We start from the raw sequence: 24,446 nt of genomic DNA, 5'->3' as shown, positions 1-24,446 counted from the left end.
AACGTTTTAATCCTTTAGAGAATATAATTATCCGTCTCCAGCTCTTCTCTACCCACCCACCCAACTTCAACACACACACAACTTTCAAATTATCTTGAGTCATCATTCGTCAGTTGTTAATTTCATGGATAAAATCAGAACTCTCAGAAGCTGCTAAAATTATATACTGTCAAATAGATATTAGCCATAATTTTAGAAACAATTATTATAGGACTTCGGTATCTTCACAAATACGACTACTGTGGAACGCCAGTAGTGGTCAGACCCTAGCTTTGCCGTGCTGTGAATTTCCAATTCTTTCTATGCTAACTTAGCTTCATGAGCCCATTTGGAAATTTAAATTTCAAGTCCCTTTTAGGAGAAAAAATTCCAAAAATCTGCAAAGTTTACTATGAGCATTCATTTAATTCCACTTTAAAAATATTTGTAGGTTATAAATTGTGTATGTTTTTCTGAAAAATTCACTGACTAACAAATGGAGATTCTTGTCCTTTTTCCATACCCTAAAACACTATCTTTCCTGAGAAAAATATAGGTTGACATTGGTGCTGCAGAACAAAAAGAGACCAAAAACGATCTCTCTGTGATAGAAGGCATCACATACACCCATCTATCACACAGTGATAATGACAGCTTTCCTTCCCTATTTAACAGTACACATTTTCTTTCACAGTAAGAGAAGTACCCATCTACACACTGTAAGGGTTCTTTTCTTCCTTGAGTGTGAAACCAGTGTCCTTCTGTGAGAAGCAAAGTAATGAATGAAAAATAAAATAGACACTCCGGTGCTTGTTGAAGGTGGCAATATTAAGAACAAAAATCAAACCAGTGTTAATTCATAAAATAGCATTCTAACGATTCAGAATGAGGGCTACGATTTCACTCAGCTCTATTGCCATTAGTTTCAAAATAGCCATTGTTATTCCATTATATTTGTCAAAGTTGATGTGCTTTTGCAAGCTTTCTGGTAGTGTTATTAATTCTCACTGCTTCTCACAGAAATGTTTCTCTCTTCCTCTGGATTGTTTAGTCTGTTGGTGGTGAGTTGAGGTGAATTTTACACCTTCAGTCCATTATTAGTGTCTAATTACCAGGGCTGCCATGAGGGACCTTGGCTTTGTGATCATGGGGCCTCCTCTCGTAGGGTGGTCTCAGAGTGACATACCTGAAAGGCCTGACTTCTCATTATGGTGTTTGTTTCTGGTGAGTCGTGTCATGCGTGCGGCCAGGGTTAAGATGTGTGTTTGGTTTTCAGAAGGTGGGGGGATTAACAGAGTCCCAGAGACACAGTCCTTGTACACAGGCCCAGGCATACATTTCAAAATTAAACTGACTATAAGAAAACAAATGTTTTCATAAACATTTGTTGGGAGCCTCATGCTGTTTCGATTTGGAAGCCAACGTTTGTTATTATAGTAGTTCTCCCCAGATGAGTGGAAGTTCTATATAAGCAGACACTTTTTAGTATATGTGAACGGGATTATTTTGGAAACACGAGCTAATTACTAACCTAGCTGTGTTCAGGATGTCTGCTTCAGAGCACAACTGTTTTCCTAAAATGTTTGAGGGAGAAATTGAAGAAAGAGCCTCATCAACGGAAAAAAATTATACACAGACATTTCTTGTTACATCAAAAAACCTAACTCGAATTAAAATCTTAGTTTAACTGTATTCTTGTGGAAGAGCCCCAGACTTGTCAGAATAATGTTTTCAGAATGAATTTCAAACATTCAGTTGACTCATGACTCTAAAAGAGAATAACTACAAATCATAAAATTTTTATATTCTGTATTGTGTATCATGGAAGTTACATTCCTATACACCATAAGATTTATGTTTTTTCTCTTTTTTCCTACACACACACACTCACATATAAGAAAAATGAGGGAGTTTTGAAACGATATGTAATATTCTTTGGTTATTTTGACAAAGGTAGACGAGGTCCCGGCATTACCAGCTCAGTCTGTAAGGGCAATCTGGTCTCAGGCTATATGTTACATAATCATTTACATAAGTTTAAAATCATTTACGGTGGGCATCCTTCTCAGAAAAGGATGGCAAGATAATCTGTTATAAAAAAACAAATTCTATTGTTTGCAATCAAAAAAACAAAAATTCTATGAGAATACAACCAGCTTTCTCTATGGCTTCACTCGAACTCAGGAGTTTTTAAAGGAAAAGCAGAAAAGGGAGGAATTTTGCCTCCCTGTTAGAACAGGGATACCTTCAGAAGTGGAAGAGTCTCATTTCATGGCAGAGTGGAGTTAGAGGCGAATCAGTACAGTCAATCATTCAGCTTGCTGGGCCACTTTGCTGGGTCCCCCAAAGCCTCAAGTACTGGGTTCTGCATGCCCTGGTCTGGGATGCTGCTTCAGCCAGCAGATGTCAAGGCATTGAGGACAAGAGCTGGACACTCATTTCAGTCTCACTTAGTAGAGCCATCTGAAGCCTGTCAACATGAGGAAGTCTATCCTGGCAGGATAGGCAGTCAAACGGTCTTGTCTCTGAATCTTCCTTAGTGTGGACGCTGCATTGTGGCACCATACTGTGCTCCTTCGCCTGTCAGTAAAGTACAGGTCATCATTCTGCCTCTGCTACCTTTCTGTAGAGCGCTGTGAAGATAATTAAATATTGTATTTAAAGCATATGCAATTCTTTAGTACCATTGGTGTTCATTCCATGCATTCAAGAATTATTTGCGGGTGATCTCTCAACTTTTGAGATAGTGTTAGTTTCAAAATTGAGGTCAAGGTGTCCACGGAGTTTTAAAGAGCCCTGAGTACCTAGTTTTCGAATATCCAAGTCATGTCTTAGAGGCTTGGTCTTTGTTAAATCTTTTCAGAATCACACAAACGCTCCTGAGGGATGGAGATGAAAGAATTCTAACAGAGTTTTGAACTTTCCAAGCTTTAGTTTTATTTTATAGAACACAAATATTTTCACACTATTGAAAAAGATTCTTTAATTTTTGTTTCAGATGGACTTAAACTAAATGACCTTTTCTGACCTGGAAATGTTTCCAGGGTTATTTCTCCAGGAGTTCGTAAAATAAAATCATTCTTAAACATGTCGATTTAATTCCTGTGTACCCAGTCTTACACTATTTTAACACGTTGCTTATCTGTTAACCCCCTAAGTCACACAACCCAGTCCCTTAAGAGGTCTATAAATTAACAGTGCAAATTCCCAGCTTCAGAGGTCATTTTGCAGAAACGTCCTGTCCCCAGACTCTTGTGTGACCAACATCAAAAACTGCCCTCCTGTCTCCTCCCTGCCCCTCCTGTGATGACCCCACTTACTGCTCTTTGTTTATTTATTTGTTTATTTAATATCTTCATCCTACTCCTTAGTCTACTGGATGCTGAAGTGTGCTTTTTTTTTTTTCTTCTCAAAAATCACTTCATGAGAGGAAATTGGTTCTGTTTATCCTTCACATATGTCTCAGGGAGCCGGCAGGCAGCTCTGCCATCCTAAAGAAAGCCATGCATAATGGAGAAGGTTTAGCCCAATAAGCCAGTCTAGTCCCAATTCATCAGTCAAAGTTTTATGCAAGTGGCCTCCCTAGGTTGATAAATCCCCACAGTGCCTGTTGACCCAGCTGCCAAGTCCTCTTGCTGCAGGCGGTGTTTTCATGGCCACCCTGACAGTAATACAAACTGTTTAGCAGCTCCATTGACCTTTCAGCTATTAACAGGGACACAGGCTCGACGAGGGACTAGTTTTCAAACATGACAGAATTTCTTAACACTAGAGGTCATGAACAAGTATATGCCCTATAAAAATTCATTCAGCATGGTGGATGTGAAGTCTAAAAGACAAGGAAGCATGGTCCACATTTTTGCTATAATTTTTCCACATTTCCAATAACTAAAAAGAGTATACACTCAGGTGCCAGCTTATATTTTATTCTTAATATGCTATAGTTTACGTGGTAGTGCACAACATTTTCAGTGAACAGATCCTTCCTATGCTGTCAGATACCATCTGAAATTTTAAAGATATATTGCAGAAGAATGAGATAAGATCAAAGTCAAAACTTCTAATGAGTGGATGAGTATGCATACATAATACATGGTAATGGCCTAAGTGTAACTGGAATTTTATTCATATTTTACCAAGATTTGTGTGTTTCTGTATATACGCACACAAACACACTTAAACATACTCAGGTATTCCATACAAGGCTACGTAGAGCCATCGCCTATCTCAAAATATACACAAAATATGATACCATAATTTATGAAAAAATTTTCTCTAAACGCCCATGCTATTTTAAAAGTCTGTACTATAAAGCTTCTTATGTTTATATCCTATTTTCTGAAGATGTGACGTATGACCACAGCATTCAAGGGAATTTTCTGCTTTATACTAATTATAGTCCTTCTTAAATTATCAATTTTAAATGTTGAAATATCAGTTCCTAGAGTAATTGTACAGATTGCTATGAAAACTTGATTGATCTGCCACTTACAAATGGCATTTGTTAAAAAGGCATAAAATGGAGAATATGAATAATTAAAAATATATTCTTCAAAAAGAGCCTCATTTGTTAAGAGCCTCTTAAAAGCATTTCTTTTCAATACCCATGTTTCTCCCCCACCTGGGACAGTGGTGGAAATCTGATATTATTAGACCTTCTGAATATCTTCTACTTTTATTGTGACAGTGGATCATCAGATGTTACAGCTCTCGAGATAAAGGCAGATTTAATCTTGCATAAAACAGCCACACAAATTTGCAAAGAGATGGTTTCTAGAGGAAGATATACTTTTTAAAGAAAAAAAACTACCTTAGCATCATTTTTTTACTAATTCATTTTAGTTGAGCTAAAAAAAATCTGTTGCTTAAATGACTCGTTTTTGTCAACATTGACAAGTGAATCAAAAGGTGTAACATCAAAATTTGTGAACGTGTCATCCTAATAGTCTTCAAAGAGAATTTAAACTGACATTTTTGTGCTATTTTAAGGGACAGAAAATCATTTCAAATTTTACTTCCCATTTAAAACATTTAATGATCTTTAAAATTTCTGCCTTCATAGAATACAAAATTAAAACACTAGTAGTCTACAGTTTTTTCAGTGGGAAAAAGATTTATTTTTTAGATGGCTTCTAAAAGAAAAATACTATATAGGCTTTAAGACTTTTGAATTATGTTGTAATCAAAGTGTTACTTAAAATGTCTATTTTCCCAGTCGCAGACATTTCTTATTAAGTGTCTAACATTTTCATCAATTATGGCTTATGAATCAAATTTTTAAGTTAAAAAAAATTGGTTTTAGACGTAAAATTCTGAACAGAATGTGGTTCCTTCTTTATATTAGGAAGCAATGGCATTGGCTTTTTATTGTACCCTAATTTTTCAGTTTTTATTTTTCTATCATATCAAAGTACAGTTATACAAGATTAAGACATGAGATTGAATCAGTCTGCAGGTATCTTTGGCTTGTCTCCTGTGTTCAAGATATTGTATTATGTGCTATGGAGGGGGAATATACGTGAGAATTTAGTCCTTTCCTCTAAGGAGCTTATTTTTATCTTAAATCAGGAGATTGCACACATTACCTAAAACATGAACAATATTATCTGAGATAAATATTGCCACTTTGGGACAACAAAATTATGCCAGAGCATTGTACATTACAAGTTGCCAGATAACGGTCCAGAAGGTGATGGGTAAAACTCACCATGAGTTGGCTTCTTGGTCCAGTCTGTTCTACCAGGGGGAACAAGGCCTCAGCCCGGCTGCTGTACAGGCAGAAGGCGCCTTCTCAGTTGACTGTTAAAATGAGAAATAAGTGCCCGCAATGAGTTTCCCTCCCCCAGGAGACATTCCTCCAGCTTTGCATGGCTCTCTGCAGGTTTCACTCCCTCCTGAGTTCAAAGCGTCACGTCCATCACCGTTTTGGTTTTGTGTGCTCCAATCTCCCCTGAGCAAATCTCTCCTCCAGCTACTGCCGACCTGCTCCCTGGGCTGCCCTCTCCCAAGGTACCAAGCTTTATTTTTGCTAGTGCTTTAGTTACGAAGTTGCATGGATCTCGAGGGGTCTGCCCCAACTCTATTTTTCCCATAAGCCTTATTTTTAGTATGCGATTTTGTAGAATACAAGATTCTTCGGGAACAAGTCCACTGAATTAAAGTGCAAATGCCTATTTTTCTAATAATTGTAGTGGACCCGTTTCTGAATTAAGGACATTGCAAACATAATACAAGAAACACCTAAGGCAATTTAATAAAATTGGACTTTGTCCTTTTTTCCCTAAAAGCAGACAGCCTCATCGTCCAGTTTCATTAGTCATTTCTCCTAGGTTTTCCTTTTAAGGAAATACATAACTTTTCATTTCCTAATCTTCGCCTGGAAATATATAAACTGAGGTAAGCTGATAAGGTTGAATGAAGGCGATCCACACACCCTTTTAGATACCTGTGTACAGTGGTAGTGATGTTTGGATAGGGAGATTAATAAGGCCTGAAACACAGGTGCCTAGCTCCCTTTTTCCTAAAAAGGACCAGTTGAGTAGAAAGCTGTGCTAGAAAAGAGTTCCATCCAGATTATCTGGAATTAGCTGTATGAAAGCTATTTCATATCTTCATCCATGTTCTCTGATCTTCTAAATTTGGGAATAGCAAGGTTGGCCCCGTCTCGTGAGGATAAAGTTTAATATGAAATTACTGGAAAGTGTAAGTGGCTTCATTATCTGCTTTCATTCTGGTTGCATCTTTAACCATAGAACAAAATTGAGCAGGTATTTGTGAAAGTTCTAATAATTTCATTAACACTAGGCGGTCCAACTCACAGCTCCACCAAGTTGCCACTACCTTTGTCCTCTTTGAGTTTAGCACCTACTCAATCCCAAACTGCCATATTAAAGCCAGTCGACAGTATTTCTGAGTGAGCATGTGCTCAGCATTTAAATCACAGACCTCAAAATGAAGGCAACCTTGGTCACAGAGAAAAGAGCTGAGGCCCAGCCGCACTGTTCAGCGCATTTCAGAAGAGAGAAATGCAGCGGTTTGAGAAATAAGATAGAACACTGCCTTTCCCATTCTAAATTTGAATTCTAGAAATATACAGTACAAATTTAAAATGCTTAATATGACCCATAATGTATACAAGTTCAGAGGTAGTCTCGAACTTGTTTTCTTTTCCTTCACTTTATATATGTTACTGAGGACATACGTAAAAAGATTTTTCGAAGCAGCTTACATATGATATAATGTCAAAGAAGGCATTCCTTAAGAATGAAATGAAAGCAAGTAGCTCTTAAAACGATTAATTTTTTGGTATATCTCAAATGGTACTTGAAAAATATTCTTAGGAAATGTGTGTTGCTATCTCTACAGCCACGAAGTCCTGTGAGACCGATATTGCGTGGTTACACAGAAGCAGATTCCATTTTCTCTGTTCTCCAACCTGGAATAGGATTGTATTATGAATGTATAAGATTCCTCAGAGCAAAATTGAATTTGTATGATGTACTATCGTTTTACCAGGTACTACAAAATGGTTATATGTAGTCGGAATCCAAAATTCTACTCCTCATGGGTAAACTGACCCTGAAAAGAGAACTGTCAACATGAGTAAGAAGCATTTAGTGAACACCCAGACTGAAGAAAATTATCCAGACTAAAAAAAAAAAAAAAAAGAAAGAAAAAGTAGTTTGTATGTTGACCTTGGAGAAAGGCACTAAAATGAATAATTTAAAAGATGACATAGCACTACTGCACTAGTGCTCATTCCTATGCCTCAAGCTATACAAATGGGAGAAATTTCCCATTTTCTTACTTTTTTTGAGGCAAAAGTGCTGAGTAATGGTTTTAGGAACAATGAGTGGTTATGGGTTATGGCTTGTATATCGAATACTTACCGAGTGAGGAAATCCATGAAACCACAGAATCGGTGGTGGCACAGGAAGGCTGCCCCCTCGTGTAGAGGCCGTACTCCATCCAATCACAAGATCCCAGAATATTCTGTACTTGGAAGCTCCTGACCACACTTATTCATGGCCCCATTAACCACTTTTGGCTGGGCATGGCCCTAATTAAGAAAGGGGCCTCTCAGACTTGAACATGCATGGGAGTCACTTGACAAACTGACTGAAGTGCAGATTCTGATTCTGTACGTCTGGGGAGGGCCTGGGAGTCTGCATTTCAGATGACCTCCTGCTGGGGCTGCTGCTCTGGGACCACACTGAGTGATGAGGATTTAGATTTATCAGTTTTTCTTACCTCATGACAATAGGAAAAAGCATGGAAGAAAAATCGTTTTGCAAAGGTTACAGTTGCAAGGGAACACTTTTCCATGTGTCCCAATGTGACTATGGATAAGGGAATTCCCTGGTGGTGCAGTGGTTAGGACTCCAAGCTCTCACTGCTGAGGGCCTGGGTTCAATCCCTGGTCAGGGAACTAAGATCCCACAAGACCAAAAAAAAAAAAAAAGAATAAGACAGTTCTTACATCACGTCCTTAATCACCTCAAGCAGACTGTTGTCTATGAGAAGCTATAGAATTAGCACATCTTCTGAAATTTCCAATGAGTCAGGATTTTTATAAAAGAGTATTACTTAAAAAAAAAGGAGTATTACTCATGATCGATGTACCTTGTTTTACAATAACATGAATTTAAAGTCTGAACCCCTAACAAAAATTTCAGAATGAACCCCTTTACTTTTCATAAAGGACACAATAGATCGAGTTCTGTAACACTCACTCCAAAGATCAGGCCTGCTAAGACAGAATTTATCCCTGTGCTTCCACGCAAATACACAGAAGACTTCTCATTTACTGATTGATTCATTCACTTATGAAGTATCATAAAATTAAAACCATTCTTTAATCCCACTACCCAGAGACATTCGCTGTTGGCCTTAGCTATTCACAAAAAGTCATCTCAGTATAATGTGTGTTATAAATTACTCAGGCTTCTCAACTTCCTCCTTTATTTCAAGAAAGTATCTAAAGCTTTATGCTACTACACAGAACCAGCCAACGTAGGTTTCTAAGAGAATGTCTTATGTTTCTGAAAACAATGCTTATACGTTAAAAAATGTTGGGCAGTTTTCTACACTATCCCTTTAGTGCTTCATTATTTGTCATATATAAAGGGGTTAGAAAATGTGTTTTTCTAATTTAAATTAAGTTTGAGAACTATGGGGATAACTGTCAACAAATGAGCACCATATATTCTTTATTAAAAATCTGAATATCCTCTTGCATAAGTTTTCTATTTTGAAAGCTATCTCAGACTTCATTCAGTAGACCTAAGAGTCCAAAAGTTTAAAAAGTAATTGTTTAAAAGGAGAGCAAGACCATTTAAGTAATTTTTATTAGGCCTACATTAAGATGCTCAATTTCCCAGTGTAATAAAAATAAGAATGAAAAATGAGTTCATCTATCACAAGTATATACCCTAGATTTTTGTTTAGATCCCATCTAGGTGTGTATATGTAGTAATTAGGAACATACAAGATGGTTTATTTCAAGGTGACAATAATAATAAAGCTCAAGTTTACTTGTTTTATTCCCTTTTCTTTCTCCTCATTCCATGTAAAGGAACCTTACTCTTTTCAATGGAAAGAAGAAATGTCCCTAGAACAAAGAATGAGTGGAGAGGAAAGAGATGGTTGGGATCACCAAAAATCTTTGTCAAACTTTAACAAATGTTTTACTAGAAAAATGAATGTTGATATGTTGACTTAATTCCCAGCTGGAGGAGAAAGTAATCCCATCTCTTTATGTCATGGTTACTTCTTTGCCTGTTGTTTATTTATTATGATTATAATTAGTGTAAAAATGCTTTATTTAAAATGAATTTAACTATGCCTTGGAAGAATTTTGTAATACAATATTACAAATTTGTAATTTGTAATTACAAACACTTGTAATTAATACAAGTTAATTTAGCCAATAGAGAGAAATACAGTGAGTGTTTTTAGTTTTATGCTTATGATGTAAAAGTATAGTGATTCTATTTTAATGATATCCCTCCCCTAAATAGTCCATATATTCCTAATATTGTCACTCAGTAGCATTTTAAAGAAACAAACACCCTTTTAAAATTCCACTCGTTTCATTCATTCAACAGATTTTTAAGAAGGATCTTCCATGTGCTGTACACTCTTCTGGGTCTTGGAAAGACACAAGAGAAGAGAGGGGAATATTTGTCTTCATGGAATTTATATTCCAGATTTGAAAAAAGTTTCTACTATGTGCATTCAATTCAATAAACATTTATTGAATGCCTATGGTATTTTCCTACCTCCTATGACTATAAGTAGTTGAGGAGATAAAATACTTTGGTAGCTTAAATATCATCTTTCTATAACATCCCTCAATCCTAAATTAATTGCACCTTCATCTGTATTCCTGTGATACTTCATATGCACCTGTATCATAGCAAAGATCATACTGCCTTATACTTTTGTGTTTGTTTGTCTGTCTTCTCCACAGTGGTCTCCAAGAAGATTAGGACCCCGTTTTGTTTCTGTCTTATCCCCATGAAGAGCACAGTACCTGGCAGAGTCAATGACTAGACTTGAAGAGGATTGAATATATAGTTTTTGCCCTCAGAAAGCTTTTATTTCAATGGGAAAGGGAAAGGGGAAATAAGATTACTCATTCCTTAAGAGAAATGAAGTCCTATAGGTGATGGGCTATGTTTTATGTGCATTTTCATGTTCAAGGCTCCCCAATAGAATAACAGAGACAGAGAGGATTTATTTAACATGCTAAGTGAGGAATGTTGGTTGTCAACTTCATAAAAGAAAAAATAAATATTTTCCTAGGTAATGAAATAAAAATTTAAGGGCATCATAATGTTTATATATGACAGCCACACAGTTTTATATAAGCTAAACAAGCCCAAGCATGAAGCAGTGACATCCACCGATAGATAAGCATTTGCTCAAGCCTAGGCAAAAAAAACCAACAACTTATAATTCCCTCCCTAACCTGAGTTTCCACACATTTGAATGTTTGGTGAAAATCAGACAAAGTGTCTAATTGGAGGATCATCCAGGAAAAAAGGATCAGATAGATACCCTGCCCTGAAGAACTGAACTTCCACATAAATCTCTATTCGTCATACCCCCTTATCTGTTCCCAGTGTCGTCACACCCACCTTATCTGTTCCCAGTGCACATGAGTCAATGTCCCTACACTTTGCCTCAAACAGTCAACATCTTCCGGTGGTAGTTGTTTGATGGAAGTCACCTACGTTCTTAATCCACATGGTGTCTTCTCTTTATATTCATCTGCTCAGGCATGAACCATATCATCAAGTAGCATGTGAGCTATGTGCCTGCCTTTTTTTGCATTGCATATAACACGTAACATATTCTTGACACATTCTGCTTCTGGGCCTCTTTTCTTGAATGAATCAGAAAGAGCGTGAACGAGTGAGTAACAAATAGAATTGGGTAAACAGAATCTCAGTTACCTGTAAAATGGAAACAATACCTGTTTACCGATCATCACTCAGTAAATGGTGGTGGCCTGTGACTCAGAAGAGCATCATGGCTACGGAGAAACTGCTCTCCTGATGGTCACAAATGCCACCATCATCTCACAAACAAAATAAGAATTTTATATGAGGAAGAAATAGGCAGACTTGGGCTATTCAACAATAAGAAGGCCAAGGTAATGCCCTCACTTTCCTTGGCATATCTGTTTAACATCTTCACCTTATCACACTCTGCCATTACTCTCAGAAAGACTCCCTTGGGGGCACATAGGAAATACTTGATGCTATGTTCTGAGTGAAAATGTGGAATGCCTTAAGTACCTTTCACATAAGCTGACCATTTCTAGATTTAAATAAGAGGTTGAATGGATTTAAGGGAGTTTTCTGAATTGTCACGTTAGTTGCAAAACAATACTTTTATTTCTTTCAGTTTTTATTTTATATTGGAGTATGGTTGATCAACAATGTTACGTTAGTTTCAGGTGTACAGCAAAATGATTCAGTTATGCATATACGTGTATCTATTTTTTTTCAAATTCTTTTCCCGTTTAGGTTATCACAGAATATTGAGCAGAGTTCCCTGTGCTATACAGTAGGTCCTTGTTGGTTATCTATGTCAAATATCATAGTGTGTACATGTCAATCCCAAACAATGCTTTCAACAGAGAATGGGATCTTATTGGAGAGAGGAACTAAAGAAGTCATTAGATATTTTAAATATGGTTTTGAGTCATTGTAGAAACAGCCTGAGGCCAAGCTCCAAATTATTATCACTGTTCATATTGCTACAGGGGCATAACAAGAAAACTGAGTCTGCAGGGCCTAATTATTTGCTTCTCTCGGAAAGCTATATCATTCACCTCTGTGGTGGTTCTGACCTATAATTATCACCTTCTTTGTTATGGTACTTAAGGACTCCCAACTGATTTGCCCATCCTCCTGGTGGTGATCTGACTGGTGATGAAGTGTTTACTTACATTCCTTCACTGAAAAGAGCTTTCTCACCACACTGAGGCACAGGTTGCAGTGACTGATAGCAAAGTACCACTGCACATTTTTTCCCAAAGATTGGGTAACGAGCAGGGGTGATCATGATTCCAGCGTGAAACAACTTGAAAGACACCCTCTTATTCAAAAACATTAAGAGCTATAACAACCATCTTCTGAAGGCATCTTGGTCCCTCTCTAAATGATGGCAATTGTAGAGCAATTAAAACAAAGTCTATGACTTTTAACATGACAGATAAGATGTTTTTGTTTGCTCCTATTAGCATTCTTTTTCTTCACAGCGGGACAAAATCTAATTATAAAAATATATATGTATGTATATAAAATCTCTCTGTAGATCATTCTTTGCATAAAGAGTTTAAACTTTGAGTCAGTAGTAAACACACACGTGTTATGATGTCCTTTTAAGAACAGTCATTCTGGAAAAAGTATTTCAAAAGAAATGTAAAAATGAAATAAAAAATGATTCCCAAGCTTTTTAGGCTACAACTGTTCATTCTGATGAATGCCTTCAGCCTCGTGATGTTGCCAAATACGCCAATAACAAGTGAAACCTATCTCAGGTGCTATTCCTAAAAACTTTTGGCGTTTTGAGGGGAAAAAAAAAAAGCTTCAAAATATCTATTCATCTTTATTTTTTAAATTGTAATTGCTAGGAATTCTTAGCTACCAAAATACTGATGTAACGTAATTACATTTTTAATCAATGAATTTTGATCATGATAAAGTTTCTTACCATGTTTGATTTGTTCCCTTTGGTTCAAAACTGGTTAGTTTGTTTCCTCATGGGTGTGTATTTTCTCCTCTTAGAAAGTTGTCGACCTTTCTGTCTGAGTGGCGTAAAAGAAAGGTCTCTTTGGAAAGCAAGAGACGTGCTCTGCAAGCTACGAAATCACTAGATTTCGTTCCAATATTGATTTGCAACCGAAATGCACTTTTGACGGTTGTCTTTTGATGCAGACCTCTGATGCCTGAGGAATGCAGGGCCACGGTCCAGCCTGCCCAGACCCTGACCTCTGAGTGCTGCCGGCTCTGTCGGAACGGCTACTGCGCGCCCACAGGAAAGTGCTGCTGCAGTCCAGGATGGGAAGGAGACTGGTGTAGAGTCGGTTAGTTTTCCTTCTGTTCCGGGGAGATTGGGCCTGCAAGAACTTAACGTTAGTTACTTCCTCTAGAATGACCTAGTGTTCAAAACTGTAGCCGTTTACAATAGTAATGCTCAGTCTGTTTCTGAACTTGCACCTGAAATCGTTGCCATTTTCCTAATGGAAACAGTTCACGTATATGAGTTAATCATAAACATAATCGAGTTCTTTCACAAAGTCACACATGAAAACAGCCCAACTAGATCATCCCTGTGGACTCTCAGTCCTGGGTTTGAGCTTTCACACCAGCCAGTGACCTGGTGCTTGCAAAGCCCCTTTCTGAGTGCCAGCATTTTCCAGACACTCCATAAAGACCCTCCCTAAATTTGCTGCTTGCTTTCTTGCTGCAGCGTGCTAAAAACAGGGGTTTTCAGTGGGTGTTTTTATAGAAAAGGGGAAAATGCAGTTATCTAGAGGCATATAATGAGATTTTTCCATTCTTTTTGCCACTGCCTTGTGGACCATCAGGTGGGTGTGCAGCTGCTCAGAGAGCAAATGAGATTCATTCCAAGGTTATTCTATCCTTTAACTTGTGACTTCCGCAGATACGTATAATCGCGTTTAAATTCTACTTGGTGTGAAGTAAGACAATTAGATTAATTTAGGTACCTAGAGTTTAAGATGTGTATACTGAAAGTATGTTTTCAACAACCGGCATATACATATTACTTGCAAAAGATTTTGATCTCTGCTATTTCAAATATTAAAGTATCTCTTGCCAAAGAAAATTCAAGTCCCATATTAATATTTAACAGTATCCTTAACTCATAAATGCCTTCTTTCTTTATTCTAAACATGTATTTGTTTCAAAAAATTATAACCATACCTCGTTTACCTCAAATAAAGTAGACATTTAAAGTCACAGAGACAGTATCCATTTTAAGCTTAAATTGCTTCAACACTAATAATATTACGTGATTGATTGATATCATGTTTACATATCTAGGAAAAAGCTATCATAACTGAAACTCAACAGAAATTAAGTAATTACATTATTTTTAAAAAATGCTTACATTCTATTGACCCATTCTGTCTCGTTTCTCATTAGTTGGCCAAAAAATGAGAATCAGTGTTTAAATGCAATAATATTCTAATTCCTGATGATAGATCTTCCTTCTGCTTCCTTCTATGCTTGACAATATCTACTCTCTCTGCTTTTACGGGGTGTCCATTCTGTCTTATTCCTTACTTATATTTTGCCTAACCTTTTAAGTCACCTCAAGTCATCAGATAACAAATATTTATTGAGTGCCTGCTAGTAAAGTATGTGAAACTGAGGGTAAACATAATTTTGAATCTAGGCAGCTTAATACATACCATAATAGATATTAATAATGATATATGATATAAATGAAAGTTTATAAGCAGGGGTCCCCAACCTCCGGGCCACAGACTGGTACCGGTACCGGTCTGTGGCCTGTTAGGAACCAGGCCACACAGTAGGAGGTGAGCAGCGGGTGAGCAAGACGCTTCATCTGTATTTACAGCCGCTCCCCATCGCTCGTATTACCGCCTGAGCTCCACCTCCTGTCAGATCAGCGGCGGCATTAGATTCTCATAGGAGCGTGAACCCTACTGTGAACTGTGCATGGGAGGGATCTAGGTTGCACGCTCCTTATGAGGATCTAATGCCTGATGATCTGAGGTGGGGCTGAGGGGGTGATGCTAGCGCTGGGGAGTGGCTGCAAATACAGATTATCATCAGCAGAGAGGTTTGACTGCACAGAGTCCATAATAAATCAATTGCTTGCAGACTCATATCAAAACCCTATCAGTGAGTGGCAAGTGAAGACAAGCTCAGGGCTCCCACTGATTCTGCATTATGGTGAGCTGTATAATTATTTCATTATATATTACAATGTAATAATAATAGAAATAAAGTGCACAATAAATGTAAGGCACGTGAATCATCCCGAAAACATCCCCCACCCACCCCACCCCTGGTCTGTGGAGAAATTGCCTTCCACGAAACTGGTCCCTGGTGCCAAAAAGGTTGGGACGGCTGTCATAAAGTACTTTAATCTTTCCACTAAATCAAGTAAATACTTTGAATATATAAAGGAAACCAGAACCGTTTTATTAAAGTAATATATTTGTGGTATTTTTGACCCAAGTAAGAACTTTTGACCCAAGTAAGAACTTTATTCATATACTCACAGAGTTTGCTCATCTCCCACAAATTTAAAAGACTATTTTGGTCTATTTTCTCCCTGTTCTTTCTTTCCCATATATCAGCCACAGACCCCTGGATTTTGATTAACGCCCTGGAAAAGGTTAAAATAACTCTGTCCCCTAAAAGTATAAGGACATGTATTCAAGGAATTTGATTCTGTCTACAGTGGCTGCACACGTCAGATTCATCCTATCAGTAAGAGACAATTAAGTTATATACCAGATTTTATGCTCCATCTCATTTTAGCAATAAATCTTTACATTCCCTACCTATATTATAGTGGTAAACATTCTTTTCTGAAGCAATCCTGCTCTGTAGAGCAGCCCTGTAAAGGATTGCTCAGAACGTCTTTCTCTGGGCAACTGCACTGACCCCAAGAAGGGGCTTCAGGGTGTAATCAGAAAGGGGCATATGCACTACACCCCCTGGGAACAAGGAAAGGAGAGGAATCCAAGGGAATCCACGTGGCGGATCCTCCCTCCAACCAAAATCAAAAACTGACCATTTCTTTTCTTTTTTTTTAAACCTTAGTGTTTTTTTTTTTAATTAATTAATTTACATATTTATTTTTGGCTGCATTGGATCTTTGCTGCTGCAGGCGGGCCCTCTCCAGTTGCGGCAAGCGGGGGTCACTCCCTGCCGCGGTGCACAGGCCTCCCATCTCGGTGGCCTCTCCCGTTGTGGAGCACAGGCCCCAGGCATGCAGGCCTCATCAGTTGTGGCACGTGGGCTTAGCAGCTGTGGCTCGCAGGCTCCAGAGTGCAGGCTCAGCAGCCGTGGCGCACGGGCCCAGCTGCTCCGCAGCATGTGGGATCCTCCCGGACCAGGGCTCGAACCCTGCATTGGCAGGCGGATTCTTAACCACTGCACCACAAGGGAAGCCCAAAAAACTGCCCATTTCTTGATGTTACATTGGTGATGCTCTAGCCACTGGGCCTTTCTCTCTGGCCGCGCCCTTCCCACTGTGAGGTCCTACCCCAGAGGGACGGAAACAGAGCGGTACTTGGCAGGCCCTGTGTTGCAGATGCCCTAGGGAAGCAGAGGTTTTAAAGAACTGAAATCCTTGTTTTACATAAAGTCAGTTCTGCAAGGGATTGAAATTGTTTCCCATGATCTGGACGATCCGCTTCTCTCGAAATGTCTCCCACTGTCTGTTGCGTTCTGGCCCCCAAATAACTAGAAGTCTGAAAGCCTTCTTCCTTTGTACTTATTAACTTTGGGATCATTTTGGGACTGGCCTCCCCCTCCTTTCCCTCCGTTCCCTTACTCGTCAGATATCTATTGGCCTCACACTCGGTGCTGTTTCCGACTTACAGAATGGAGTGTGATTTCATTGCTCTTTTTTCTTCTCCCAGCGAAATGTGAGCCAGCGTGTCGCCACGGCGGTGTCTGTGTTAGACCCAACAAGTGCCTCTGTAAAAAAGGATATCTTGGTCCTCAGTGTGAACAAGTGGACAGAAACCTCCGCAGAGAGACCAGGGCAGGTATTCTTGATCAGATCATTGACATGACATCTTATTTGCTGGATCTAACAAGTTACATTGTATAGTTTCTGGGACTGTTTGACTATTCCTTTCCAATGGGCATTTATTTTTTATCCTGTCATTAAAAAGAACGACTGTTATCCTGCTACACACTCCTGTGATTTCATTTTCTTTGATTAATTTAAAAGTCATTTCCAGAACTGTGCAGACCCTGTGTGTGTATATAGGCACGTTTGTTCACATATGCACACACACTCACAACCCCCGTGAGTGTGGTTGCGTAACAGATGGGTTTTTTAAATATATATTTCCTTGTGCGGAGTAATTTCCCCAGAAATTCCATTGTAAATTGATAACAGAATTTTTATGTCACCAGAAGAGATTATTTGCCTTCCCAGGAATTTTCTGTCTGTAATCACTAAAGTCAACTTCAATGGAGTTTTAAAACATTACTGTGCAATCTGATGGATTGAATTTTAAAAGGCCATATTTTTATATTAAAGGACTATAATATGAGAGAATGTTTCAGAGCTCCCTGATGAATTTATAAGAGGGCAACTTGATATAAAATTGTAATCTTCGGTTTTATCAATGTATCCAATTGCAGAAAGTTAACGCACTTACCTCTTTATTGGCAGAGAAATCTGGTTACTCTAGCTTAATTTCAAGATTGTTTTCAAATTAAATCATAATGGCAAAGTCTAAAACCAATCTTCCTAAAAGGTCTGCTTTTATTGTATAGTTTATTTAACAATAGGCACTGGGTTTGTGTTACATATTTATATTTTTCATTTTATTTTTATAATATAGACATCACCTAGATGAAACACCTTTACCCTGTCCTGTAAAATACTAAAGTTACATTTTTCACCAACTTAATTGGAAAGAAGGGGAGTGAGAAAGCAAACAGTCTTTAATGTGCTGAGGATCTAATCTAGCAATGTATCCTTGTGCCAACATGTAATCATTACCGACGGATGAAAAAGCAAGAAAACAGCCACTCCTTATAAAATTCCAGCATTAAACATTTGTAAAGTGCTTTTCACCACAGCAAGACTGTCAGAGTATATGTGATGAGAATGTTGCAGGTTTCACACTGAATCGCCTCACTGGAAAAGAGTTCACTCATTTTTAACAATCTTGCCTGTGTAAGCTGTCACTTGTACAAATTTTTAATATGATCATTCTTGCCAAATATGACTTTTAATGTATACGTTCCTTCGGAACTCAGTGAAAATCCTCTCTGGTTCATTTATGAATAAATTTCCTGTAAATGTTCTGTTCGGGTTTTTCAAGAAATGCCACTTTCTAACTTAAACTGCAAAAAGTCTGGTACACGTTTTTCTTCATGGTTTTTGAGACAATCCTGCCACGTTTGGATTATAACAAAATGATCAGGCCTCTTTGCCCCACTGAGAAAACATCGACTCATGACATGTGGGCACCTACTATAGGTTGCCCTTCTCTAAACATCTGCTCCTCCAGAATCTAAATTGTAGAGTAGGACAGATTATACGGCACAGACTGACTTCCCAAACCCGCTCCTTACCTTTACGAAAGGGAGCCTCAATTTCAAAAAGAAACAAAATCTTGTAACTAATATTTGTCTATTGTTTTAAAGTGAGAGATCTGCAAATAAAGCACAGTGAGAAACCACAACACAGAAAGGTTGGTTAAGTACTCTGCTCTTGTCTTCCATATACGATTACTTAAGTTTCAAGTGACCTCATGCCCAATGGAAATGGGTTGACAAATCTTGGTGCAGTGCTTAGTGAACAATAGCCTGCATTAAAAAGTGCATATGCATAATTTTGCACAATTTAGATTTCAATTGACAGTCTGTCTATTCAAAGAAGTCTCAGGATTAAATGAGCATGGAGACCAAATTGCCCTCTTACCCCAGAAAAGGGGTGGTCCCTTCTAGTCACACGAACACTTCATTGGCCCAACAGTGTGACAAATCTTGCAGTGAACCCTGTACTAGCCCACATCTGTAGGTTAATAGCAGTCTTTTGTCCTCTTTGCTTTCTCTTCGTAGCCCTTTTACTGAATTCCATCACAGAAAGTTTTACAATTAAAAAAAAAAAAAGTCCTGACAACCATTTTTGTAAATGGACCTTAACCATCTCATCGTCTCTTATTCAACGTGGGTGACATTCACAAAATGTGAACTTCTTGTGAGGGAGCCAGCTGTCTAAATCTGTCAAATTGTGCAGTTTTATTACACATTCTCCTGTACATAGTTTCACTGAAAACAATAAGGATACTGCTATATATTCAGCCAAATCTGAAAACGCCCAGCATTTCTTCTTACATCTTTAATCTTTCCATCTTTTCCAAAAGAGTCTTTCCAAAAGAAATGGCGTTCTATTGCCATTTGTTCTTCTATTTAAAAATATCTAGATTAAATTGATCAGACCCAGCTTTTTTTATACAGCCCTTTCACAAGTGAAAGAGTTTCAAATGACTTAGAAAAACATATGTACCCCAGGTATCATTGCCTTTTCTATTGTGAGTCATTAGAATAACAGATCAAAATCTTTGAAAAAGAAAATCACAAGATCCAGGGATATTAGACCCCAGCAAAGACAGTCATTGGAGTCATTTCTCTCTGTTCTTAGGAGAGAAGTAAATAGCAATGGCTAATTAATAGCTACCTTTTAAAAACTCAGTGGTCATTTCAAAACATCTTTTGACCTTTCCTTTCAAGTAGATTTTTTAAATATGTGACTGGAGAACGTTCTTAAATAATTCATGATGAGAGGCAAGTAAGAATTGGTTAAAAAGTATGAGCTAGGGAAAAATGATTGTTTCATCACACGAATGGTAACATCTACTCGGTTCAAAAAGCACATAATCAAAATGGAAGAAAATGTCCTTGGTATGGATACAAATGTGTGAGATAAAGATAAAATAAAGAAACAGAAAAATGTAGATTATTATCCCTTTTTCCATTCTAGAGCTTAAGCTTTGGGTATCAATTTAATGTGAAAGGCTGTTACGGTAGTTATAAAGAGTTGGGAAAAAACTTTCTGCCACTGCTTCTGCCAAACTCTTGTTCTGATTAATAGAACTTCGTTTTCTTGCTAGTTATTTAAGGTAATGAGAAGATAACTGAATAGGCACATCATTAAAGTGGAAAGAAGGGAAGATTTAAGAAACTTGAGTGATGATAAAAAGTGCTTCCATTCATACCTTTCTTCTTGGAATTTCCTTTCAATGTGGCTATTGTGAAATATATCTTTTATTTTATCACAAAGAACACTCAGAAGTTTTCTCAGGTTAACAGACTATCTCGTAAAGAAAGAGCAAAGAAACCTACCTACACATGCAACATATACATACAACCTAAATAGAAAATCATTCTCTTTTTCATTTACATACTTCAGAGCAGTCACTTCTTCTCTATTTATTTCTTTGAAAATAATTACATGATAATGTACTAATAATTTTTAACATTTTTGTAATGTTGTTTTTATCTCCAAATCATAAACTATACAAGAAGCTGACTAGGTTTAGGACTTAAGGTTAGATGCTACATCTAGGGACTTTTAAAGAACACATTAATTTAAACTTTTATTAGTCTAACTTTTTTAGCTTAGAAACATAAAAGAGAAACCAAACCTACATTTTTAAGAGGAAACTAAGGTGTATCATAGGCATTTGTAGTTGGCTGATCAATAAGTTAGAGTTTCTGGATGTCTCTATAGAACGTTATCTGAGATATCTATCTTTCTTTTTCTCTGTTTCTCTGTCTTTTTGCCTCCCCACCCCCATGTACCCCTCTTCCTCTTAACAGCTCTCTTCTCTGTTTCTATTGGTTCTGACTAAACAGACATGTCTTCAGTACACCCATAATAAACATACCCTGGGGCAGGTTGCTATTGATTTTGCTGGCTATGATCTTTTCTTTATTTTTCTGAAAACACCTTCTCCTAGTACCACATTTGCTCAGATGCTATATCATAAAGAACAGTAGACAAATATGAACATACTAGACTGACCTATTCATATCGTTGAAAGAAGTAACAAAAAGCGTAAATGACTCCCAGCCTGGATGTCCCAGCTCAGCTAGGGTTCCATCTTGGATGCTGAAAAGAGTATCCCCAGTCAACAGCGCAAGTTAACAGTAGGGAAAGTCAGTAGCTATTTCCTATTCAAGCAACCACCATCTCAGTGGAGTCTATTTTAAATAAGATTATCCGAAATTGATGAGGAAAAAATAAGTAGTTCCTCAATGGAAACTTCAGAATCTTCTTTCCCCACCCTTGAGCCTTGAACTTGCAGAGAACTCAGACCAAAGTTCCATGCCCAGAAAATGTACCTATTTCTTTATTACCCACAGGAAGTTAGTGGGCCTGTTACTGTGACTGCTGGCAATACGTTTAGAAAGTTCTCCATTAGAATATCCTAAAGAAATAGATGTTTGCTCTCTTACTTTCTTTCTCGTCATCACACCAACACAAATCAGTCATACCTCTAATAATTAATATGATGACAAAGAAAGTGGGAAACCTAAGAATAGAAGCATTTTGATATTAAAAACAAAACCGTAAAACCTGCCAAACACTAGTCCTAGCCAACTTCAACACTTCGTTCCCTTAAATAGCTACTCATATATAAGTTTTGAAAATTGTCTTAAAAGAACTATTTCAGGGAGTATGATGTACTCATGAGAGTGTGAGAAGGTGTTGTGTTGTTTTCTTCTCAATCATAGTTGTTGTTTCCCTAGAGGCTATGAAGAGATCTACTCACTTATCAGGTTAGCTCTTTTCTTCAATTCTTCATTAAGTGAGAGCCCGAGATACACCCATCATTTACCTTGCTTTCTTTTGTTTAGGTCATCTATAAGTTGGTTGAAAAAAAAATAAAAAATAAATAATGATCCCTTGTATTAACATAAAGCCTTAGGCCTAAATCTTATCACTGCTTTTTTAAACCAGAATACAGAGAGACATACCGAAAAACAAAAAAAGGTACCAACTCAACATGAATTCTAAAGTTACATCTCATGTATATCACAAACACAGACCTCACATTTCAGTCAGGATTTTTTTTTTGCATATGTAGATTCTGTATTACTTAAAATACATGTATACATATGTAAGCAAATTAACAAACATGTTTGGTGAGTTATCTCAATTGACTATAATCTTTTAAGTTAAAAAAAACATTTTTAGCACATAGGATAGAAAAAATGGAACATTAACAGTGATGGGAAATTCATAATGGCTAAATAGAAAATACGCTTCGTCTTCACAGTTAGAAACTAATTGTTGTACGTTTCCCTTTGCACTAAAAATTAACTAGCCAAAAGTTTCCATTCACGTGAACACCGTGTGATCAGATTTGGTAGTCTGTGCCCCAAATGTACGTTGGATATTTCTTTACTTCATGTTCTTAAAATCAGAAGCATGATTTTCATAGAATAAATTAGGAGTTCATGTACTGTAGAACCCAATACTATTAACACATTAATACATTCTGTTCATAATACTATTATTGAGAAATCGAATTGACAACCTTATAAGATATCAGGTATTTCCCACATCTCATTATATTCATAGGACATTTTTGGACGTGCATCTCACCAAGAACCATGTGGTAACAAGATAAATGATACTGAGGTACTAAGGAATTTTTGGAGCCTAATTCGCTAGGACATGCTAAAGAAGACTATTTAAAAGAAACCCATCTAATTAAAATGAAAAAATTATCACATCATTATAATTAAGAAGCAGAAAACAAATCAGCACAGAAACCCCTGTGTCTTTCCTGGCTTTATCTGTGATTAATTTTATCCAGTTTTAAAGTATGGTTAACTTTTTCATTCTTCTAACACGTTTTGCTTTTCCTAGTTGTTCATTTTCCTTTAGATTGTTGACAGTTTGGGCAATTTGTCCATAACCTTATTCACAGAGGATACCTTGCTTGGATTTCTATTAATAAGAAGCACAAGTAATTAAAGCAGGTACACGTTTAAGGGAGCAGAGTTAATATATGTACTAGTTGGAATTTCTGTAAATGTCCTTCTGAAAAGTAACATGCAAAGTCATTGGCTCAGATAATCCTTCTAAATTTGAATTAGTCTGACTTACTTAACCAAGTTATTATAATATTCAGTACTCTTTGCTTGATCTATTATTCAGCCATCCATCCATTCAATAATTCAACAAAGATTTATTGAAGTGCCCAGCACGGTTATGTACTATGGAAAAGGCAAGGATGTTTATAATGGGGGATTGTGAGCCCCATGGGTATGATGAACACATTTGAAGCAAAAGATAATAATCACACCCATCCAGCTCCGATTCAGTTTAACATCAAAATCCAGCAATAATAGTACAGATGGCCTAAAGTACATCTGTGTGTATCTGTATGTGTGCACACACCCGTGTATATATATTTATCTATCTGTACAAACACTACATATGTATACACACTATCTATGTAATATATAATATATGTATAATGCATATAAATTCTAACAAGTGTATTTGTGTTATCTTTAAAATAGAACAATTGTATCTTGAAGTGATAAATGCAGAGAATTGGTTTTTATTGTTGATCTGTGGATTTAATGATTTTTAGGTGAAAAGGATGTTTAAGTGTATAATTTCTTTTCTTAATTTAATATATTTATGTAAATGCATGCCTGAAATTTGGTTAGATTGGCTGTGTTTTGTGTCCTTTAACATGATCAAATGTATTAAACTTTATCTTATGACCTGATGTACATGTGCTATTTTAAAATTCTTTTTTATTTTGGAATTTTTTAAAGTTTTCCCTAAGTATCCATACTGACTATATAAACACTAATTTTTAAATATTCCGTACCCAAACTACTTGTTCAAAATATTCTTGCCTTTTGTCATTTTTCATGTTCTAATTTTTAAATTTACTCCCCAAAATACAGGCCAATGTTAAGGGTCAGTTTCACTGTGTACAAATAGTGACTTAAATTTATTCTAAGTTGTAAATGACTTAAATCTGATCCTTTCAAGTAAGTAAGAATTAATAAGTGAAGAATGCAAAAGAGCGGGTGAGAGTCCTAAGTGCCCACATTGAAGGAAAGAAGCACGTAGAAGGGGAGAGACATGAAAAAAGTGATTGCAGATACCATACAACCTGGTTGACCTTGCCATTTTGCTTCCAGTTAACTGTATCAAGAGTA

The 24,446-nt window shown here is 37.1% G+C and overlaps 1 protein-coding gene across 2 annotated transcripts in view; it reads left to right on the top strand.

The window, feature by feature from the left end:
• The window catches only part of HHIP (hedgehog interacting protein), a 95,196-nt gene extending 71,197 nt beyond the window's left edge, over positions 1 to 23,999 (top strand). The window contains exons 12-14 of one of the 2 annotated variants that reach the window (XM_060299720.2): positions 13,431 to 13,579; positions 17,144 to 17,272; positions 18,083 to 23,999. In XM_060299720.2, coding sequence (XP_060155703.1) covers positions 13,431 to 13,579; positions 17,144 to 17,272; positions 18,083 to 18,093 — 289 coding nt within the window. In that variant the 3' untranslated portion in view covers positions 18,094 to 23,999. Of the gene's footprint in view, positions 1 to 13,430; positions 13,580 to 17,143 lie in introns of both variants that reach the window. The other variant, XM_030878313.3, reaches the window with a different exon arrangement.
• The last annotated feature ends 447 nt before the right edge of the window (positions 24,000 to 24,446 follow it).

The sequence above is a fragment of the Globicephala melas genome, chromosome 5 (genome assembly GCF_963455315.2).
Source record: "Globicephala melas chromosome 5, mGloMel1.2, whole genome shotgun sequence".
In the NCBI taxonomy this organism is placed as follows: domain Eukaryota; kingdom Metazoa; phylum Chordata; class Mammalia; order Artiodactyla; family Delphinidae; genus Globicephala; species Globicephala melas.
Note: the sequence above shows the minus strand (reverse complement) of the source record. Positions and strands in the feature narration are given on the sequence as shown.